We start from the raw sequence: 18306 nt of genomic DNA, 5'->3' as shown, positions 1-18306 counted from the left end.
CAGAAGCGCCGGAGGGCGGGGGCCGCTAGCCCGAAGGGGGCAGCCGGGTCCTGGGAGGGCCGACGCGGGGGCGGGGAGGTACTGCAGGTGCAAAAGCGCGGTGGCGGAGCCGGGCCCTGCCGCCACCCGCTCGCGGGCTGCCCGCTCCGTCCCCTCCCCCTCCGCGGGAACAAACCCCCCCCCCATTCGAGCAGCCCCGGGCCGGGCGGAGGGGCGGCGGGGCCGGCGAGGCCGGCGGGGCTCGGCGGGGCCGCACGTGCGCGCCCTCCCGGGCGGGGGAGTCCCCGGGCGAGCACGTGCCGCGGCGCGCGGGGGGCGGGGAGTCCCGCGGACGCCTTCATTGCTGCTGCTGCTGCCGCCGCGGCCGCCGCTGCCTCTTCCTTCCTCCTGCGCCGTCCCCTCCTCGGCCCGGGCGGGGGGCTCCGCGCGCCGAGCTCGGCCCGGCCAGGCGCTCCGTGAGGCGGGCGCCCCAGGCGGCGGCGGCGGCCGCGACGGTGGTGGCGGCGGCAGCGCGGGCCGGGAAACTTTGCCCCTTTGTGCGCTCCGCCCCGGAGGCGGCGGGCAGGTCGGTGCAGTCGGTGCCTTTCCGGCTCCGGGGTGGGGGAGGGGCGGCGGGGAGGCGTGAGGGGGGGGCCCCCGGCCCGGGGAGGGGGGAGGAGGGGACGGCCCGGGGGCCGGCCGGGGGGGCCGCTACTTTGTTGCGGGGGACGAGGCGGGGGTGCTACGGGTCACAGTGTAGCGGAGCCGGGCGGGGGCGGCGGGGCGGGGCGGGGGCTGCGGAGCCGCCGGAGCCGAGCGGCCGAGGCCCCAGAACAAAGGAGCCCGAGCGGCGGCGCGCGCGCGGCCCGGCCCGAGCTGGAGCGCGCCCCCCCTCCCCGCGCCCCCTCGGCGGAGCGGGCCGCCCTCCCCCGTCTGGCCGGCGGGCGGGAGGGGGGGCGCGGCGGGGCGGCCGGCGCGGGCTACCCCGGGCGCGCCCCCGTCCAGGCCGCTTCCGTGCCGGGGGCGCTCGGGCAGCCCCGCCGAGTGAAGCTCTCAGCAAACTTTATTTTGAAAGCTCTGCTCCCTCGGGGAGGGCCCAGCGACCTCCGGTGAGGGGTGTGTGTGGGAATTTTGGTGAAACTCTCCCAAGCCCGTGGGGGTGGGGCAGAGGACAACTTTCTTAGAAATCTCACCTTGATCACCCCTTTAAATTCGTCGGGCAGGTTCCCTCAGCACCCCCATCGGGCGCTAGGCCTCCTCCCGCAGGCGGGGAGGGGGGGTGCTGGTGCGCCCCTGCCAGAGGTTCTGGGCAGGACTTTGTTTGAGCAAGCCCTTTCTCTTCCCCCATTTTCTCTTTTTCCAGAAGCAGGAAGAGGTAACATGTGAAAGTTGTCCCTGAGCTTCGAGTGATGCGCTTCCCCTTTCTGTCTCTGTTTTAGGCAGCGCTGCCTCCTCCATCATCCTGCCCCCGGAGGACAAGTACCAGGAGAAACTCCTCACCCTGCCCAGCCCCCACCACACACCCACCTGCTCACCTCATGCCTGGGTCCAGGGTGGGTGAGGGTGAAGAACCCACCCAGCCAAGATGATCCTTTCTCTGGGGACCGCTGCTGGTGTCCTGCCCCAGATCCTGGGCCCCAGCAGATGGGAGAGTGGCCCCCAACTGAGCCCTATCAGACTGCTGCAGAGGAGGTGAAGAGGCGCCTATCCTGGAGACTGGAGCTACTTGCCTTCATCCTTGTGCACTCTCGACTGTTTTAGGAGAGAAGGACCTGGTGGGGGCCTCGGCAGGCAGGCGGGAAGCTGGACCGTGGCTCTCCTCCGGCACCTATGCCCCTACCTCTGGCAGCAGCATGAGCCAGTTTCAGGTGCCCCTGGCGGTCCAGCCGGACCTGCCAGGCCTGTATGACTTCCCTCAGGGCCAGGTGATGGTAGGGGGTTTCCAGGGGCCTGGGCTCCCGATGGCTGGGAGCGAACCCCAACTCCGAGGGGGTGGAGATGGGCGAAAGAAACGAAAACGGTGTGGGACCTGTGAGCCGTGCCGGCGGCTGGAAAACTGTGGGGCCTGCACCAGCTGCACCAACCGCCGCACACACCAGATCTGCAAGCTGCGCAAGTGTGAGGTGCTCAAGAAGAAAGTGGGGCTTCTCAAGGAGGTAAGCTGGCCCTTGCTTGGCTGCCCTGCCCTTTCCACGAAGCTGATGTACTCTCAGGGTCTGGTCAGACGCCGGTGGGCCCGTTCTTCCATTCTCATCCTTTCGGTCTAACTTTGAATGGGGCCGTGGGTCGGAGCTGGCTTGCTCTCCTTTGCCGGGCTGACAGTTGGTAGGAGAGAAACCGGGTAGCAGGGGTCTCCGGCTAGCACTCTCATCTCCGATGTTTGCGTTTGATGCATCCAGCCTTATTTCTAGAAGTTTTTTGTCCTGCGTGAAGCCTCAGATGTACTTCCAGGTCACACCAATGCTTGGGTGACGTGGGGGAGTGATGGTGTCAAGTAAGGGGTGGAGACTGAGGGATTTGGAAAGAAAGATTTGGGGTGACAGGGCGGTTTTATGCTGCCCTGATGGAATGGGATGTGTCTTTTCCTAAGCTTTTTCTTGGGCACCATCATTCTTCTCAGAAAGACAGCAGGAGCGCCAGTTGGAACTGGGAATTTGATGACAACCCACGATTTGGGTTCCCCTACTGGACTGAGGTACTTCTGGAGGTCAAAGACTTTTCCTTATCTCTTGTGTTCTCAGGACCTGGCTCAGTTCCTTGACGTGTAGTTGGCACTCAGAGACTAACTGAATGAATGAATGAATGAATGAATGAATGAATGATGTGCTTTCGAGACACTGTCAAGCCCAGGAAAGAGTACTCCCTTTATTTGGAATAGGGGGATGGAGGGAGGAAAGGAGGAGCGGGGATGAGATGAAAGGGGGAAGTGGAGAGGTAGTGACCCTGTACTGGCCATCTTTCCCTTCTATTCTGGTGGCGGGCTGCCAGCACGAGGTTGGCGGCAGCCTGGATAGCGGAGAGTTGGCAGAAGTAGGGACGAGCGAAGCTGAGCAGCTCGGGAGGAGCGTGGAGCAGCTGAGGTCGCTGCAGGCAGCGGAACTGGCGCTGGACAGAGCCGGCGGCCTGCGCGGTCTGCGGGGCTCCTCTGCTCTGCCACTGATTTGTCCAAGGGCTCAGGCGCCTCGGGCCCCCTCTCCGGGCCTGTCTTCTCCCTGGGGAAATGGAGGGGTTGTGCTTGATGGCCTTTGAAGCCCTTTCCAGCTGGGCTGGGAGCCGCTGCGCTTCTGAGGGCTAGGGCACCTGTGGCTTCCATGGGCTGGCGGCTGGCGGTCGGGATTTCCCTGACCGCTGAGCGCCCAGCTGTGCCGTGAGCTTGGTGGGGCTGTGGTCCCGTGGCTGGGAAGAAAGCTCCAAGTGTTGGGGGCAGGGAAGTGGGTGTTGCTGGGATGTTTTTTACTCCTTTTCACCTTCTCTTGTCCACTCCCTGTGGAAGCTGCATGTCATGGCCCAGGACCACAGACTGTGCTCTATTTCCCCGGTTTCTGGTTAAAGCAGGCAGCTCCCCACCCCAGCCTGGGAGACAGTGTTCAGCCCCTGTGTGTTGCTGGTGTTGTGGGGAGTTGGCATCCTGCTGGCCCAGGGCCCTGTGGGTCATTTCTGAAAGCAGGGAAAAGAGCAGGGGTAGGCTTCACTCCTGGGCATGAGATTGGTGTTTTGGTGTAAGGAAGACCTGCTCAGTCTACTTTTAAAGCTAGGTTCCATTGCTTGCTTCTTTCAGGCGTTCACCGCCCCACCCCGCCGCCTCCCACCCCTTATGTTTCACTCCACTTCTCCCGTGATCAAACCTGAGTAGGGGGGTTGATCTTTCTAAGCTGGATGTTCCTGGAACCAGAGGCCCTGGTGAACCGTGTTTGAGCTTTTCTTAGAGCGGCACCAGTGCGGCCTACCTGAGTGAAAGGGGCAGAGAATGAGGCCAGGGTCCTGTCTTCCTTGTGCATAAGCTGCTGGCCTGGGCTGCCCGGTGATCATGGGTAAGATACAGGGATCTGGCTTGGCTGAGGCTTACAGACAGCCCTGCTGAGAGATCTGTATCCCTGGGGACGTCGCCGTGGCCAGCTGTCCCTCTAGGCCCCCAGGGTCTATGGCTGGTGGCCCGAGGTGTCCCAGGACAGAAGGTCCGCATACTGGCGTGTAGACCAGTGCTGGCCCACAACAGAGTTTTCCCAGTTTCTAGAGAAACAATGGAAAGGGGACAATGGAGTGAGCTAACTTTTTTGACCTGTTTTAAGGATAGGTCCTTTCTATTTGATGTTCAAAAGGTGCTTTCTTTTACGAAATGAAGGTGCTGGTAGAAAGTAGATCTATTTTTTTAAAAAAGTCTTTACTTGGTAAAATACAAGATGGTAGCTACTAGCTCTAGATCTACGACTTTTTTTTTTTTATTGGTTTGTGAAAGCTGAAAGCATGGGAACCACTGTCCAGGCCACGCTGCATTTAATGAACGCATCTCTCGCGTGGTCACGGAGCTGAGAAACGCCCCGAGAGGCTCCGCTTGAGTGATGGAGCCCGAGAGCCAGCCCAGCATTTACCAGCCCCAGCGGCACTGCTGGGACCTTATGCATCAGATGTGAGCAGCCTTGTAGCAGAGGGAATGTGTCCTGGGATTGGGGAGGTTGGGAAAGGGGGAGACATGTTACTGGCATCTGAGGGTGGTTTTTGGTTTTGGCTCAGGAATAGAACTTTAGAGTTGGGTCCTGATTCTTCAGGTGGGGCAAGACCCAGCATCCAGGAGTCTCTTGAGAACCAGTCCGTCTCCTTGTATCCCTGCTCCCTGGCATTTCTTCTTCTAGGCACCTTTTCCTTCTACCCGTCTCCACCTCCCCCTGCCTCCTTTGAGTTGTCTGCTGACAGCTGCCTTGTATCATTCTGTAAGCGGGGAACGTTATCTTGGGTTTCCCATCTTTCTTCCCTGCTCCTCACTCTTTATTGCTGTGTGTGTGTGTGTGTGTGTGTGTGTGTGTGTGTTTGTGGAAGGGGAGGTGCCATGGAGCCCCTTCACTCAGAGAAGAAGTTCAGCGTTTTAAGACTAGAGATAGCTCCCAGGGACGGGTCCTCCCGCCAGAGCCAGGTGACTGCCTCTCTGGGACTGAAAGTGAGGCCATCCACCTTGATGTGGTTCATTCCTGGACTGTGGTCTTCCTTCCTAATGGCAGGAAGGATTTCGATCCTAGGTTGATGTCTGAAGCTGTTAGTCTTCACATTCTTTTTACCTGAGTGGTGACTTGTAGCACAAAGGAGATGCCTAATTAGAAAAGTAGGGTTTGGTGGGTGTGGAGACAAAGTAGGCCTCAGACCCCAAAGCAAGCACTGTACTGCTTACTGTCTTGAGCATTGGTTTCTCTTTCTCTCGTTCTCTCCTTTTTTTTTTTTTTTAAAGTATGCTCCATGCCCAGCATGGAGCCCAATGCAGGGCTTGAACTCAAAACTCTGAGATCAAGATCTGAGTTGAGATCAAGAGTCGACACTTAACTGACTGAGCCACCCAGTTTCTCATTTGTCAGATGGAGCATCTGTTTCTCATTTGTCAGATGGAGTGACCCTTCTCTGCGGGGTTGTTGTGAGGATTAATGGAGATTAAAATATGCATAATGTCTGGCACATAGTAGGTAATCAATAGACAGTGACAAAACATTTCTAGAACACCTAGAGAAGATGCCTGGGAGTGAACCCCAACTCTGAGGGATGGCGATGGGTGAAAGAAACGGAGACAGCGTGGTATCTTCATGCATTAACAATTGTGTATTAGTCTCTGAGTCGTAATTGTAGAGATATAATAAAAATTAAATGTTTATCTCAAGACATCTTCTAGCTTGCTCACAGAAGAACCATGGAGCCAGGCAGAAGGAAGGAGGAGTTTGCAGCCTCTCTGCTGGGGGAGGAGGCTAGACACCCAGGGGCCAGGCGCTGCTGAGGTCTTGGGCCTGACTGAGAAGTTGCTCGTGGGTGAAGGCAGTAAACACCTGATAGGAAGGGTAGGAGAATAACTCTTAATGGAAAAAAACAAACAAATCCTGCTTAGAAAAACATACGTGTAAGGTGGGAAGCTTGACTGAGAACATTGTGGGTGAAAAATGAAGAGAAATGGGAATATATATATAGTGTGAGAACACTGTCTAGCCCTCAGCCAAGTGGATTCAGTGGCTCTCTCTGCCAGTTTTGAGACAAGATACCTCAGAATTGGGGATCCCTCCACAGTATCAGAATACCTATGAATTCTTGCCTTGCCTGTCGGTAGTTCTGTGTTTCTGAAGACAGAGGCTGTGAGGAGGGGTGCTTTCAGGCTGGCACCAGTTTGCACCAGCAAAGGGAGAAATGGTAGAAGAGAGGTGATCAGATCCTTCATAGAGAAAGGAACCCCATCTTAGCGTTTGGGAAGCCAGAGTGAAGGCTGGGCAAGAACAGGCATTTGCCACAGACTTTAGAAATTGTTTTTCAAATGCAAACGGTTTTTAACCCCATGGCCACAGACTCTAAAAGGGAAGTTAGCAGGAGGGATAGGACTGCTCTCTGAAAAGGAAATGCTGACAGTACAGCCCGGAATGGTGCCCCAAGGAGGGAGGTGGTGGGACTCAGGGAGAACTGAGCCGTCTGTGTGGCTACATGAGCTCTGTTCAGTGAGCGCAGATGGTGGAAGGCCACGCTCCGTATGTGGAAAGGGGGTGCGTGTCGCCGAAGGCAGATTCAGAAGTGGCCTGACCCCTGAAGAGGAGTGTCAGGAAGTCCAGTGGCCAGAATGTGCTGAGGCTGGTGGAAAATACTCAAGACAATAAATGTCTTTTATGTATTCCCAGGGCAAGAATGAGAAGGGAAGAGTAGGCTTACAACTTTGGGCGCATAACTGGGGACAGAGAACAGCCCCTGGACCCTGTGTTGTTGGGAGGAGTGAGCTTGGGGAGGACCCCAGTGGGTGTGCTTAGGAAAGGAGGGCCCTTCAGTTGCCTCAACCTGAGCGTGAGCCCTTCGCTCCCAATGTACGGAACCCCGTCACCCACGCTCGCAGAGTGACAATCTTTATGCAGTTATGGTGGTTGAAAGAGGGCTAAAAGACCGGAGACAGGCAAAAAGTCCCAATTTTTCAGAGAGATTTTGGAAAATTTAAGCACATAAGCTTGACATCAGTTTTCCATCGCTCTAGAGCAGGTTGTTAAAAAGGTAGTTTGTGAGACTAGAAAGGCAAGTGGTGAGCTCTGGTGAGGGGGTGGTCCTTGTGACTCTTTATAAAGCAGCCCGACCAAGTGAATAGATGTGGGTTTCTGCAGATAAACGATGGCATCTCCTGCAGCTTCTTGGACAGATCAGAGGGCCAGCTTTTTATTTAAAGTCATCCTGAAGAGAGGTCACTGGTGTAACTGCCTGGTTCAATCTTTTTATCAACCATGTGGATCAGGGATTCCACATTGCGATCCCCTGGGTTCCACTCCCAGGGATTCTGATTTAATTGGTCTGTGATGAACCCAATTGGGCTGGGGCTCCCCAGGTGTATCTAATGTGTAGTTAGGGTGGAAATTTGATGCAGATGAGAGACCGAGGTGATGAGCGCCGACCTGGGCTCTTCTAGTCAGGTTGCTTGCTCGCCCTGAGTCTCAGAGTATCTGAATGGTTCATGACCATGCATCCTTCTTGCCTATCCGCGGACCAGCAGCATCGGCATTACCTGGGAGCTTGTTAGAACTGCAGAATCTTGGGCCCTACCTAGGACATACTGAATCAGAATCTGTACTTCAACCAGATTCCCAAGTGATTTGTATGTCCATGAGAGTGTGAAGAGCTGATCTACAGCACTTGTGTGACTGGGAAAAGGGGGTGGAGCTTGGAGAAGGGGACAGAAGTAAGTCTGGATGAACAGGTAGAGAATTCCAGTTGCCAACAAGAATAAAGAAGATAACCCAATCCATTTCTTTTCTTTCTTTCTTTCTTTTTTTTTAAGATTTATTTATTTATTTTAGAGAGCGTGCATGCGCATGCACATACACAGGGTTGGGGGAGGGACAGAGGGAGAAGGAAAGAGAAACTTAAGCAGACTCCGAGCTGAGCGTGGAGCCCCACGGACACGGGGCTCGATCTCACGACCCTGAGATCACGACCCGAGTGGAAACCAAGAGTCAGACGCTTCACCAATTGAGCTACTCAGGTGGCCCCACCCCAACCCATTTCTTTACCCTGCAGGTCAGGGAGACAATAACCTCTTGAGATTTGCTTCAGGTTTATTCTTGTTCTTCTGGAGCCCATTAGCTTCTAGTCTAGTGAGTTATCAATAAAATCTCTTAAGAACTTGTGGAACTTGTGTGTGTGTTTTGAGAGTAGTCAGGAAAGGGCTCTCAGAAGATGTTTGCTGGTAAGTAGCCTGACTCAGGATCTCGGAGCCCATGAGCGAAGTAATTGGTGGTGGTTGTGAAGAGGAGTGGTATATGTTTGTAGAACCTTGGGTCTTATGGGAGGGTTTGGAGACTTACGGAGCAGAATGCATGTGTACCATCTTCCTAAGCTGTAGGTAGGGAGTAGGTGTGTCAGATCTGTGGGTGGGGTGGGGTGGTGATGGTGGTGGTGCAGGTATTAGGTTGAATGATAGAACAAGGGGCTAAGGAGATTGGGGTGGTCTGGAGCATTGGGCCCCAGCCAAACTTGATGGAATTTAATCAGTAAATCCAGAGTCTTGTACTTGTTTAAAAAAAGAAAAACTAATGCACAAGTAAGGAACCCTGGTTTCCTAGCAAGTAGGAAGAGCTGAAACTCTTAAAAGGGTTGTTGACAGCCTATCTCGAGATCCGTCAGAATGGTCACATGAAGGATAATTGAAGGAAACAGGGCTGTTCAACTTTGAAGTGAAGAATGCTAAGGTGAGTCTTATGTGAAAGAGGGAGTCAGTTTCCATGTGCACAGGAGTGTGCAGAACCTTTAGTAGTGGGTGGAAGTTATAAGCAGGGAGATTGAACCTATGTTAGAAAAAAGAATCGTCTAGGGGCGCCTGGCTGGCTCAGTCGGTGAGCATGCGACTCTTGATCTCGGGATTGTGAGTTCAAGCCCCACTTTGGGTGTAAAGCTTACTTTAAAAAAAGAAAAGAAAAAACAATTGTCTAACATTTACAGCTGTTCCAAAAATGAAGAGCCAGCCCTGAGAGGGCGTGTGCCTCCTGTGCCTGCGCGTGTCTGGGAGAGGCTGGGTGTTGACTGGTAGGGATGTTACGAGGACATCCTCTATCAGGTGCGGGCTTCCACGCGTGGTGTCTTCTGCTGAGGCTGTAAAGTATAACATCAGGTCTGTTTTCATGTTACTTAGACAATTACATTGCCGCAGAAACCTCTCTCTTAGGGCATAAAAGTTTTTGGTCAAGTTCTAGATGATCTTAGACCTGGACCTAATCTCAGACCTACGTTGGAATAGAGTGTGAATTTTCTGAAAATTTCTGCCAAATGATATGTGAAGGTTCAGGGGTGTGTTTTCTCAGGGGAGAGGGCCCATGGTTTTCAGCAGATTCTCTATAGTATTCGCGGCCTCCCCAAATTTAAGAAATGTTCTCTGTCTGAGCTGTCCAGTATGGTAGCCATTAGCCCTGTGTGGCTGTTTAAGTTTAAATTAATTAAAATGAAATAAAACCAAATTCAGTACCTCAGTTGCACCGGCTACCTTTCAGTTGCTCCATACCCACATGTGGCCGGCGCCTTGTGCATGGGACAGTGCAGATATAGAATGTTTCCGTTACTATGAAAAGTTCTGGTGAATATGGAGCTTCCCTGTGTGATCTCTGAACCCTCACTGAAACCTGTATCTGGGTTGGGGAAATAGTTGTTTCTGTTGGCTGCTCTCAGAAGAATATTTTGGACTGGGATCCCTGTCCCCACCCCACCCCCACGGTAAGCGGGGAGGGGTTTGGAGGGGGCTGGTGCTTTCCTAGGCTCTAACACACCCTGAAGCTCCTTGCCTCCCCTTGAAGGCATGGGCTGTGTTCTAATTACCTGCTATGGAGAAGGAATAACAACAGGAATGAGGCCTGGCTCCCCACCCAAAGGCTATCTCTGAAGCTCGCTAGAGGGAAGTGGCCTCTCCCACCCCCAGTCTTGACCAGTGGCCTTGGGGAGCCCTGCCTGTGTTTGCATCTAGCCCTGTTGTCTCCTCTTTGCCTTGGGCCTCTCATTCTGGAGAAGGCATTGTGGGGACCGACCGGTTGAAAGACCACATCAGGGGTCTCAGGAGTTGTCACTAAGCCCGTCCCCATCACTTCTTCACAGCTCCCTTGTGGATCGAAGGCAGCACGCTCAGGAAGAGAGGCACCCCTTCATCTCCCTTGAGCCCTACTCGGGCCTGGCCAGGCGCTCCTGGGGGAGTCGTTGAGAGCTGCAGGGGCCTCTACCTGAGGGTGGCCGAGCAGGGCAGAGGCTGCTGCCACACCCACGGTGGACACACCCTCTGGGGCCCTGTCTCCCGTCGTTTGCATAAGAAATCCGATAACCTAAGTTTTTCTTAGTGTTTGAGGGAGAAGAGAAAGCTGGCAGCTCAGTTGTGGGGTGACTGGCTGGCCTGCGGGTGACCACAGGTCTGGGGATTGCTCGCTGGCTCTTCCTCCGCCGCCGGCTCTGACCCGTGAAGTCCCCAGTCCAGTGTGCCCACCTCCGCACACCCAGCCGGGGAGCCTGCGGACGGAGGGTGTACCTGCCGCTGCCGGCAGGGCAGCACCTCGGGATCCTCCAAACGGAAGGGGAGCTGCACACGGAGGGGCTCGCTCTTGTCTCCTTTTCCTCTCTTTATGGGTTGCTCTGCTCGTTAAGGGTATGCATCCATGCCCCCAGCAAGGTGCGGGGCGGTGGGAAGTCCTGGTGCTAGGATGAGGAGGAGAGGCACCTTCCCGGAGTGTTTCTTTGGTGCTGGGACCGGCAGCGTCCCCGGTGCTGGGGGAGGGCTTTGGCTTCAGTGTCCCCGAGCAGGACGTCATCTGCTTTGACTTGGAGACCCGCGAGTCGCCTTCCCAGCCTCATTCAGCGAATCTCGCCTGGGACTGGCTGTGCGCAAGGCGCGCTCCGAGCCTCAGCGGCGGGGAAAGCGGAGGCGGCGCTTACTCGGTCCTTAATGAGCTCGCAGTCTGGGGAGGGAGACGAGCATGGAAACAAATAATTACAGTACAGTCTGTCAGGTCTGTAAGGGAGGGACGCCTCGAGGGCAGAGACCAGCCTTACTCACCTTTGGGCCCAGTGGGGAAGGGAGGGGACGTACTCTGAGAGTTTCAGTGTAGCCATAGGTGAAGGATGAGGGGGCTTCCAGGAGGAAGGGGGCATCTGCCCTGAGTCTGAGGTGTGTGGAGACGCTTCTCGAACGCTCAGGGCTGGTGGCAGGATGTGGAAGGACATGGACAGACTGCAGGGGGCCACCCGAGGGTACGCCCAGATCCTCCAGCTGGTGGGGAAGACACTTTGTGTGAATTCCTCTTGGAAGTCTTCCACGGGCGCTGTCCCCAGGTCTCTAAGCCACTCAGCATTCCTGTCCCACTTCTCAACGACCTCTTAAGGTCCCGTGTTGTTTGCTTGGATCCTGGGACATTTGGTGGCCCAAGGCTGTTGAATTTGGGGTGGGGAGATAGACTGTAAGACTTTCTTACTAGCTTCGAGGACGGCATGCGGGGTATGGGCAGAGCTCCAGCTGCTGCCGGGTAGCCTGGGGGGCCCAGGTGCATTCTGTTGGTGAGTTCGGAAGCAGGGGGCCGGCCGAGTTGTTGGCAGCCTCTGACTACATTCCCTCGGACATTGCTGGGTGCCTGGGTTCAGTCCATCTCTGCTGCGTCTCCAGGAGAAGCACCTTTTCTCCTCCTCCTCCTTCTCCTCCTCCTCTTCCTCCTCCTCCTTGTGATTGCTGTTGACACAGACTTCCGCTGCCAAAGCTAATTGTGAGGCCTGATCAGTGAATGAAGGCAAAGGCAGTTCCCATGACAACCGCAAAGAGTTTCAAATATAGGGGATGATGTGTGTGATGGGCTGCAATTACTTGGGTGGAAATTGATGCGTGGACACCGGGGACTTCAAACATAGGCTCTGAAGGTGGAGGAGGTATTGGGTTTCTTTGGCAGGATCCTTTGTGTGATGGAGAGGAAAGGAGAGGAGGGTATGACTTCCCCCCCAGTTGATTTCAGGGGCCTTCTGTGTGTGGTATGTTGGGCAAAACCCCGAAGGGGCTTTGGGAATGCATGACTCCAGCCGTTCTGGTGGGGGAGGCAGGACACCCAGACAGACAAATAGCAGTACCGAGTGTCAGATGAGAAACGTTAGAAGTGCTGTCGGCTGACAGAGGACTGGGGTAACCCTAGAAGGCTTCCTGGAGGAATCGGGTCTTGAACTGAGCTTTAAAGTAAAGCTTTGTGGGGAGTGACCTCATTCAGGACACAGCTGTGCCGGAGAAGAGAAGTTTGTCTATCTTCTGCCAACGTTAGAAGAGGTAGGTTGACATGAAAATCCTAGAACTACACAGAGCAGTCCGACTGTATCAGTGCAAGTGAGGGGACGGCAAGAGCCCTGCTCAGTCGTTTTCTCGTCGTGTGACCTTAGGCAAGGTGCTTAGTCTCCCTGTAAATGGATTTCTCTATCTGTAGAATAGGTGTGAATAATTCCTATTTCACTGGTTTGTTTTGAGGATTAAATAAGATATGCTACGTCATGCTCCAAGTGTGGGGCCCTACATGGGGTTGATGTTTGGTTGTGTTCCCGCACATGCTCCTGAATCTATGTCTGGATGTGTCCCCACCCCCCAGTCTTTGTATATCTGTGTGGTTTCTGGCCTGTGGGTACCCGTGTTACTGAAGTTCTCAGTGTTGGGGTAATTTGTGTGTTCTGAGAGTGAGTGAATCCATCTGCCTCTCCTCAGTGGGGATGGCTGTGGCCCTATTCCTCTTTTGGGAGTACGGTGGGACTGGGGTCATGACAGAAAGTAGGGAGGGGCCCCTCAGCCCCCAGAGGTCCCAAGTACCTCTGGGTCAGTCACTGAGAAGTCCAAAATGTCGAAAGAGAGGCCGGTAGAGAGGGAGAGGGTTTGTTGTGGGGTGTGGAGAGTGTCTCTGCTAGGAGCATGCACCTCTGTGACTCCTTGGAGCCCTGACATTCCAGGTTCCTCAGGAAAGGGCAGGAGGCCCGTGTGGGACAGAGACGGGGGCAGGTAGACTGCCCTGGGGACCATAGGCTCTTCTAGGATATCCCTGGGCTGCTTGGCGGAGCGGGGGGAGCCAGGACCTGTGGGTAGGGTAGGACTGAGTTAGCAGTGGAGTTGGGGGGGTGGGTCAGTCAGTCAGGGTGGCTCCTGCAGGCTGGGGAGGAAGACGTGCTGGTTGAATGAGGCTAAGGCTCAGCTGTAGTTCAGTTCGAACAGGTCTGCCCTCTCCAGAGAGCAGGTGTCCCTCTGATCCTTAGGGACCTCAAAGAGAAGGTCAACCAGGAGATTGGCCTCCACATTTCAGTGCCCAACCCCCTGCCTCCCCACCCGCCTTGCCTAGAAACTTAGCACAGCCTAGTAAAGTGGGGAAGATGGGGCCCCCGCCCACATGGGGAAGACCGCCGTGTAAATAAATAACTGCGCCTGGTTGTGACCGGTGCTCTGGGAGAGGCTGTGAGCTGCGCTGTGAGGCCCCGGAGGAGCGGGGGATGCCCGTGGGGGCTAGAGGAGCTGGGAGAGAGGCAGAGGGAGGGAACAGGCGGAGGAAGCCTAGCACCGGGCGGGGGAGGGGAAGGAGGAGGGGAATCCAGTCAAGGAGCAGCTTCCCGAAGTCTCTGAGGCATGAAAAACGTTACTATTCTCAGACCCATAGCTTGAAGGGAAGTGGTTAGGTTCAAATGACCCTATCCCTTTTTGCATTTCCCTGGGGTTGGCAGAGAGCGAGGGGGGTGAGAGAACTAGAATGAGCAAGGCCTAGATTGGAATTCTAGCTCACTCCTCACCAGCTGTGTGTTGCTGGGCAAGTGACTTAACATCTCTCGTCCGCTTCCCCATGAGAGGCAAGGTTGTGTGTGGAGTAAGTCAGACGCTCAGTCAGATGCTCCTACAGCGTAACTGGCACAGGGCCTGGGACGCAGCAGGGGCTTGATAAACTGTGGCAGCCGCAGCGGCAACAGTGTTAACTGTTACTGTCCAAGCAGTGTTAGTCACTCTTATCCAGCAGCCGACCGTGTGTGTGTCTGGGGCGGGGGGGCAGGGGTGCTGGGGACCAGAGTAAAGAGGGGACTTCTCTTGGCCTGGCCAAGGTAAGAGCTTTGGGGGTGCAGAAGCCGTTTCCCATCTCGAGCCGTGGTGTAGGACCCTGCTCCTTGCCTCGCCTTGTTGCCTACCCTGGAGAGGAGCCAGCAGGGCTGCCCTTTGTCCCCAGGGGTGAGGCAGGTGTGGGCCCTAGTGCTTCTTGGAGTCTCCTCACCAGAGGCCAAGGCAGCTCCTCCCATTCTGAGTATCAGCTTGGGACCCCATGGAGGGGGCAGCAACTGGGCAGGTCACTGAAACAGAGGCTCCCACACATCCTAACCAGTTCTACCAGTTACCTCTTCTCTGTGGCCTCAGCACCTTCATCTGTGAGATGAGAAGTAGCACACGGTGAGCTCCCCCCCGAAATTCAGAGTGATGGTGGCTCGCTCTGCTCGGTCATGTGGCGGGCGCCATGCTACCTTTCTTTGTAGAATCCTCCTGACTGTGCAGGGCTTAGCTGGTGTTTGTAGTTCCATTCTACAGAAGAGCCAAGTGAGGCTAAGAGAGGTAAAGTAACACGACCATGGTGCTGCCGCTGGCTGGTGATGGAGCCAGGAACTCAACCAGACGTGCGAGCACCAGAGTCTGTGGCTGTCCCCTTCCCAGGAGGTGGTAACTTCGGGGGTATTCAGCTACAGGGAGTGGATAGGGTGCAGCACGGTGTGCCCAGGAATGCCCAGGAAATGAAATCGAGGAGTGGTTTGTTAAGACCTTCCTCTCCCCATTCTCTTCTTTCTCCTCTTGCCATTCTTCTCTTCTCCTGGGTGTTGTAGCGTTCAAAGGCTCAGAGTCTGGGAGGTGGAAGCCAGACCTCTTGGGGTCTGGGTCACCTCTTCTCTTCAGCCTTTCCCAGGGATGGGAAGCCCTGAGGTCTGGGGGGCGCTGAGGACCTGGAGGGCCACCTTCTATGGCCTTTCTGAGAGAGGAGGAAACATCCTAGTGGTGGTGGCAGAGGCTGTCTGGATAGGGTGGGGTGTGTTCAGGCATGAGCGATGAGGGATCTAGGGTGAGGTGTGGGTGTTTGTGTGTATGGGGAGGGCAAGGCTGACTTGGTGAGGCTTTGAGCCACAGCAGTGTGGGCTTCAAGCAGTCTGTTTTCCGAGGTGGGCGCTAGAGGGAGGGAGGAGCAGGACTGTGTGTCATAGTTAAGAGTCTGGTCTGTAGAGCCAGATGGATCTGGCTTGGAGTCCCAGCCCTGCTGTGTTCTAGCTGTTGTCACCTTGGGTAAGTTCCTTTACTTGTCTCGCCTTGTTTCCTCATCTGCAAAAATGGGGTAAAGGTTCATACTGCCAAGACTTTTTTTTCTGTTTCTCCTTCCTGGAAGATGACGGAGGTTGTCAACTCCTCCTGCTCTTATCCTAGCACCTGGCACTGTTTTCGCTGCTGCTAGGATGAGGCAGTATGCTGGTGTCCTAGGGTGACAGAGGGGCTGGAGGGGGAATCCCACCAGTCCACCCCAGCTCGACCCCGGGCGCCGTCTGCCCTCTTTGACCCTGGAGATGCAGAGGACGCCCTGGGTATTACCTTCAGGGTCCCCTGCTCAGGAGGAAGCGGGGTGCCCCGGGATCCCCGGCCTGCCAGGGAGCGGCGGCAGACCTGGGCTGCAGCCAGCGCAGCACCGCGGCACCCTTGGCGGCGCCCCCGCCTCCCGGCTGGGCAGGTCCAGCACCCCCCGGCGGCCCTGCCCCCGCCGCCCGGCGGGCCGCGGGGATTGGCTGGCGAGCGCGCCGCCCCCTCCACACCAGCCTCGCCGGCGGCGGGGAGGGGAGCCAAGCCGGCAGCTGGCCGCCGCCTCCTCTGCAGTGCCTCCCTCCGTGTGCTCCGGCGGGGATAATGGGAGGCCCGCCGGCCGATGCACCAGAGGAGGCCGGCCGAGGTAGAGCGGGCAGGGCGGGGAGGGACGAGGCCAGACAGGACGCAGGAGGAGGGCCAGTGCCCTCCTGGATCTCGGGAGGGTGGAAAAAGGAGAAATGAAAACAAAAACACGGGAAGGCGAATGAGCCCATCCACCAAGAGCCTGGGCGGCAGCTGGAGCCAGGAAGATGGTCCCTGCTATCCTTTCTTTCCGCGGCCCCCTCCCTCCCGTTCTCCTCCTTCCCCGCCGCGGTGCTGGGGCTGTGCAGCCGAAGGACTTTGCTTCTTTCCTGCTGTCTGCCTGGCTCATCAGTCTTCCTGGCTTCTTTTGCAGGTGGAAATAAAGGCTGGTGAAGGAGCCGGGCCGTGGGGACAAGGGGCTGCTGTCAAGGTACCTTGTGTGTGTGTGTGTGTGTGTGTGTGTGCGCGCGCGCGCGCGCTTGTGTGTCTGCGCGCGCGCGTGTGTGTGTGCGCGTGTGTGGTGGGGGTGAAGTGTTTGACTGGATTGGATAAAAATAAAGGGTCTCCTCTGGTGATCCCTTAATCTCCCACTGTGTGTGTAGCAGCAGCTGAGGGGGAGGGGTGGCGGGGGTGTGGGCGACCAATGAATTCTCAGGCCTGTGTGGGTTTTGTTTGGATTCTTTTTGCTTTCTCAGCTGGATGGTTTGGGTGCTGTTGGGATTGGGTTTGTTGAACTGTTTTTTTTTTTTTTTAATACATGCAACCCACTCCCCACCCCTTGCCTCTGGAAATCTCTAGAGAATGTCCCTGGTGCTGTTGGTTTGCATCCAACCTGCAGAAATCCCGGGGTGCCCTGGGGGGGGGGGGTGAGGGGGGATTGTGCTCCTGAGTCTGAAGCTGATAGGGTGTCATTAGTCATGCTGCTGTCACCATGGAGATGGCTGGAGAGGAGAGGAGGTGGTGGGGGTGAGGATATTTTGGGTAGGGTGGGGGCTGATGCAACATCATGACTGGGAATCCGTCGGGCGGCTGTTGTTACTCTGTGCAGCTTGGTGTCTGGGGGACTGGGAAGGGAATGTTACCAGGTGCGTGGGAAGCAGAGAAGGGGGCACTGTGATCGTCTGAGGGCCGGGACTGGGGTATTTGGGGCAGAGCAGGGCAGAATCTGGTGGGGTCTCAGCCATTACTAGGGAATACAGATGTTCCTCTCGCCTTGGCAAGGACCAGGTTTCCTTGGGCTTTGCCCCTCTTTTCAGGGCTGGGGACCCGCTGAGTGTTTGGGATTACTCAGCAGTATCCTCTGCTGGCCCAGGGTGGGGAAAACAGAGCGGGAGGCAGCTTCATGTGGCTGCCTCTCAAGTTGAGAGCAGAGAGGCTGGAGAAGGAGTATGGGGACTATCAGGGCAGGGGCAGGATGGGGGGAGGGAGCCTGTCCCTGCCCCTGCCTCAGCCCTACTTTCCCCTTTGGCCCTCGGAGCCCTCCGGAGCTGTGGGAATCAGGTGGCTTGGGTAGCAGGTGGGCAAGCTGCTGAAGTCCCCGGAGGCTTTTAGACTTTGGTCCTTGGCAGTCCTCCTGCCGCTTCCTGGGAAAGCTGTGGGAAGCTCTGTGGAGGTGCTGGAAGTAGCACCCTGCCGCCTCACTGACTGGGTGGGGACGCTGGCGGGGAGGGGCTCTGCTTCCCCACGTGGGATGGGGGCTCCTGGGCGAGGCGGCTGCTGGGTGGGTCAGGAGCCGGGGTGGTTCCCTGGCCTCCTCCCAAGGAACTTGAGGCAAGGAAGTGCTTGGCAGAGGGCATGAATTTTGCTTCTGAAGCCCCGTTCTGGGGGAAGAAGAGCCAGGTGGCATTAGCTCCCCTGGGGAGCTGGGCAGGCCTTGGTGAGGCTGGGAGCAGTGGGCGGCCCCTGAGGGAAGCAGAGGGTGGTTGGTACTGGCGGTGCTGTGGGTGGGAAGGAGAGAGCTGTGAGCTCACTCGCTCCCTTCTCCAGAGCAGAGCCCCCGGTTCCACCTCCACTTCCTTCCCTGGCCTCCCACTGCTGCCTGGGGGAGCTGTAAGCAGTGTGTGTGCTGTTGAGGGCTGTGGGCACAGAGATCATGCCGTGCACCTGTTCTGCCCCCCACCCTGGGGAGAACAGGACAAGGGGATGAGGACAGATGGGCTCAGGGCGGAGGCAGCTCCCTCCCTCTCTGTGTTTCCGGCCTTGTCAGCCAGAGCTTCCCTCTCTGCTGGAGGAAGGCCTGCTGGCAGGTT

At 56.4% G+C, this 18306-nt stretch overlaps 1 protein-coding gene across 3 annotated transcripts in view; it reads left to right on the top strand.

Moving 5' to 3' along the window:
• The first annotated feature begins 373 nt into the window (after positions 1-373).
• Positions 374-18306, top strand: part of TET3 (tet methylcytosine dioxygenase 3) — a 97561-nt gene continuing 79628 nt past the window's right edge. The window contains exons 1-3 of one of the 3 annotated variants that reach the window (XM_036087591.2): positions 374-565; positions 1419-2135; positions 16431-16487. In XM_036087591.2, the coding sequence (XP_035943484.1) occupies positions 1833-2135; positions 16431-16487 (360 nt within the window). In that variant the 5' untranslated portion in view covers positions 374-565; positions 1419-1832. Of the gene's footprint in view, positions 566-1418; positions 2136-16001; positions 16119-16430; positions 16488-18306 lie in introns of those variants that run through there. The other 2 variants (XM_036087593.2, XM_036087595.2) reach the window with 2 other exon arrangements.

This window comes from Halichoerus grypus, chromosome 10, assembly GCF_964656455.1.
Source record: "Halichoerus grypus chromosome 10, mHalGry1.hap1.1, whole genome shotgun sequence".
NCBI classification, from domain to species: Eukaryota; Metazoa; Chordata; class Mammalia; order Carnivora; family Phocidae; genus Halichoerus; species Halichoerus grypus.
This window is presented reverse-complemented; position numbering and strand designations above follow the sequence as displayed.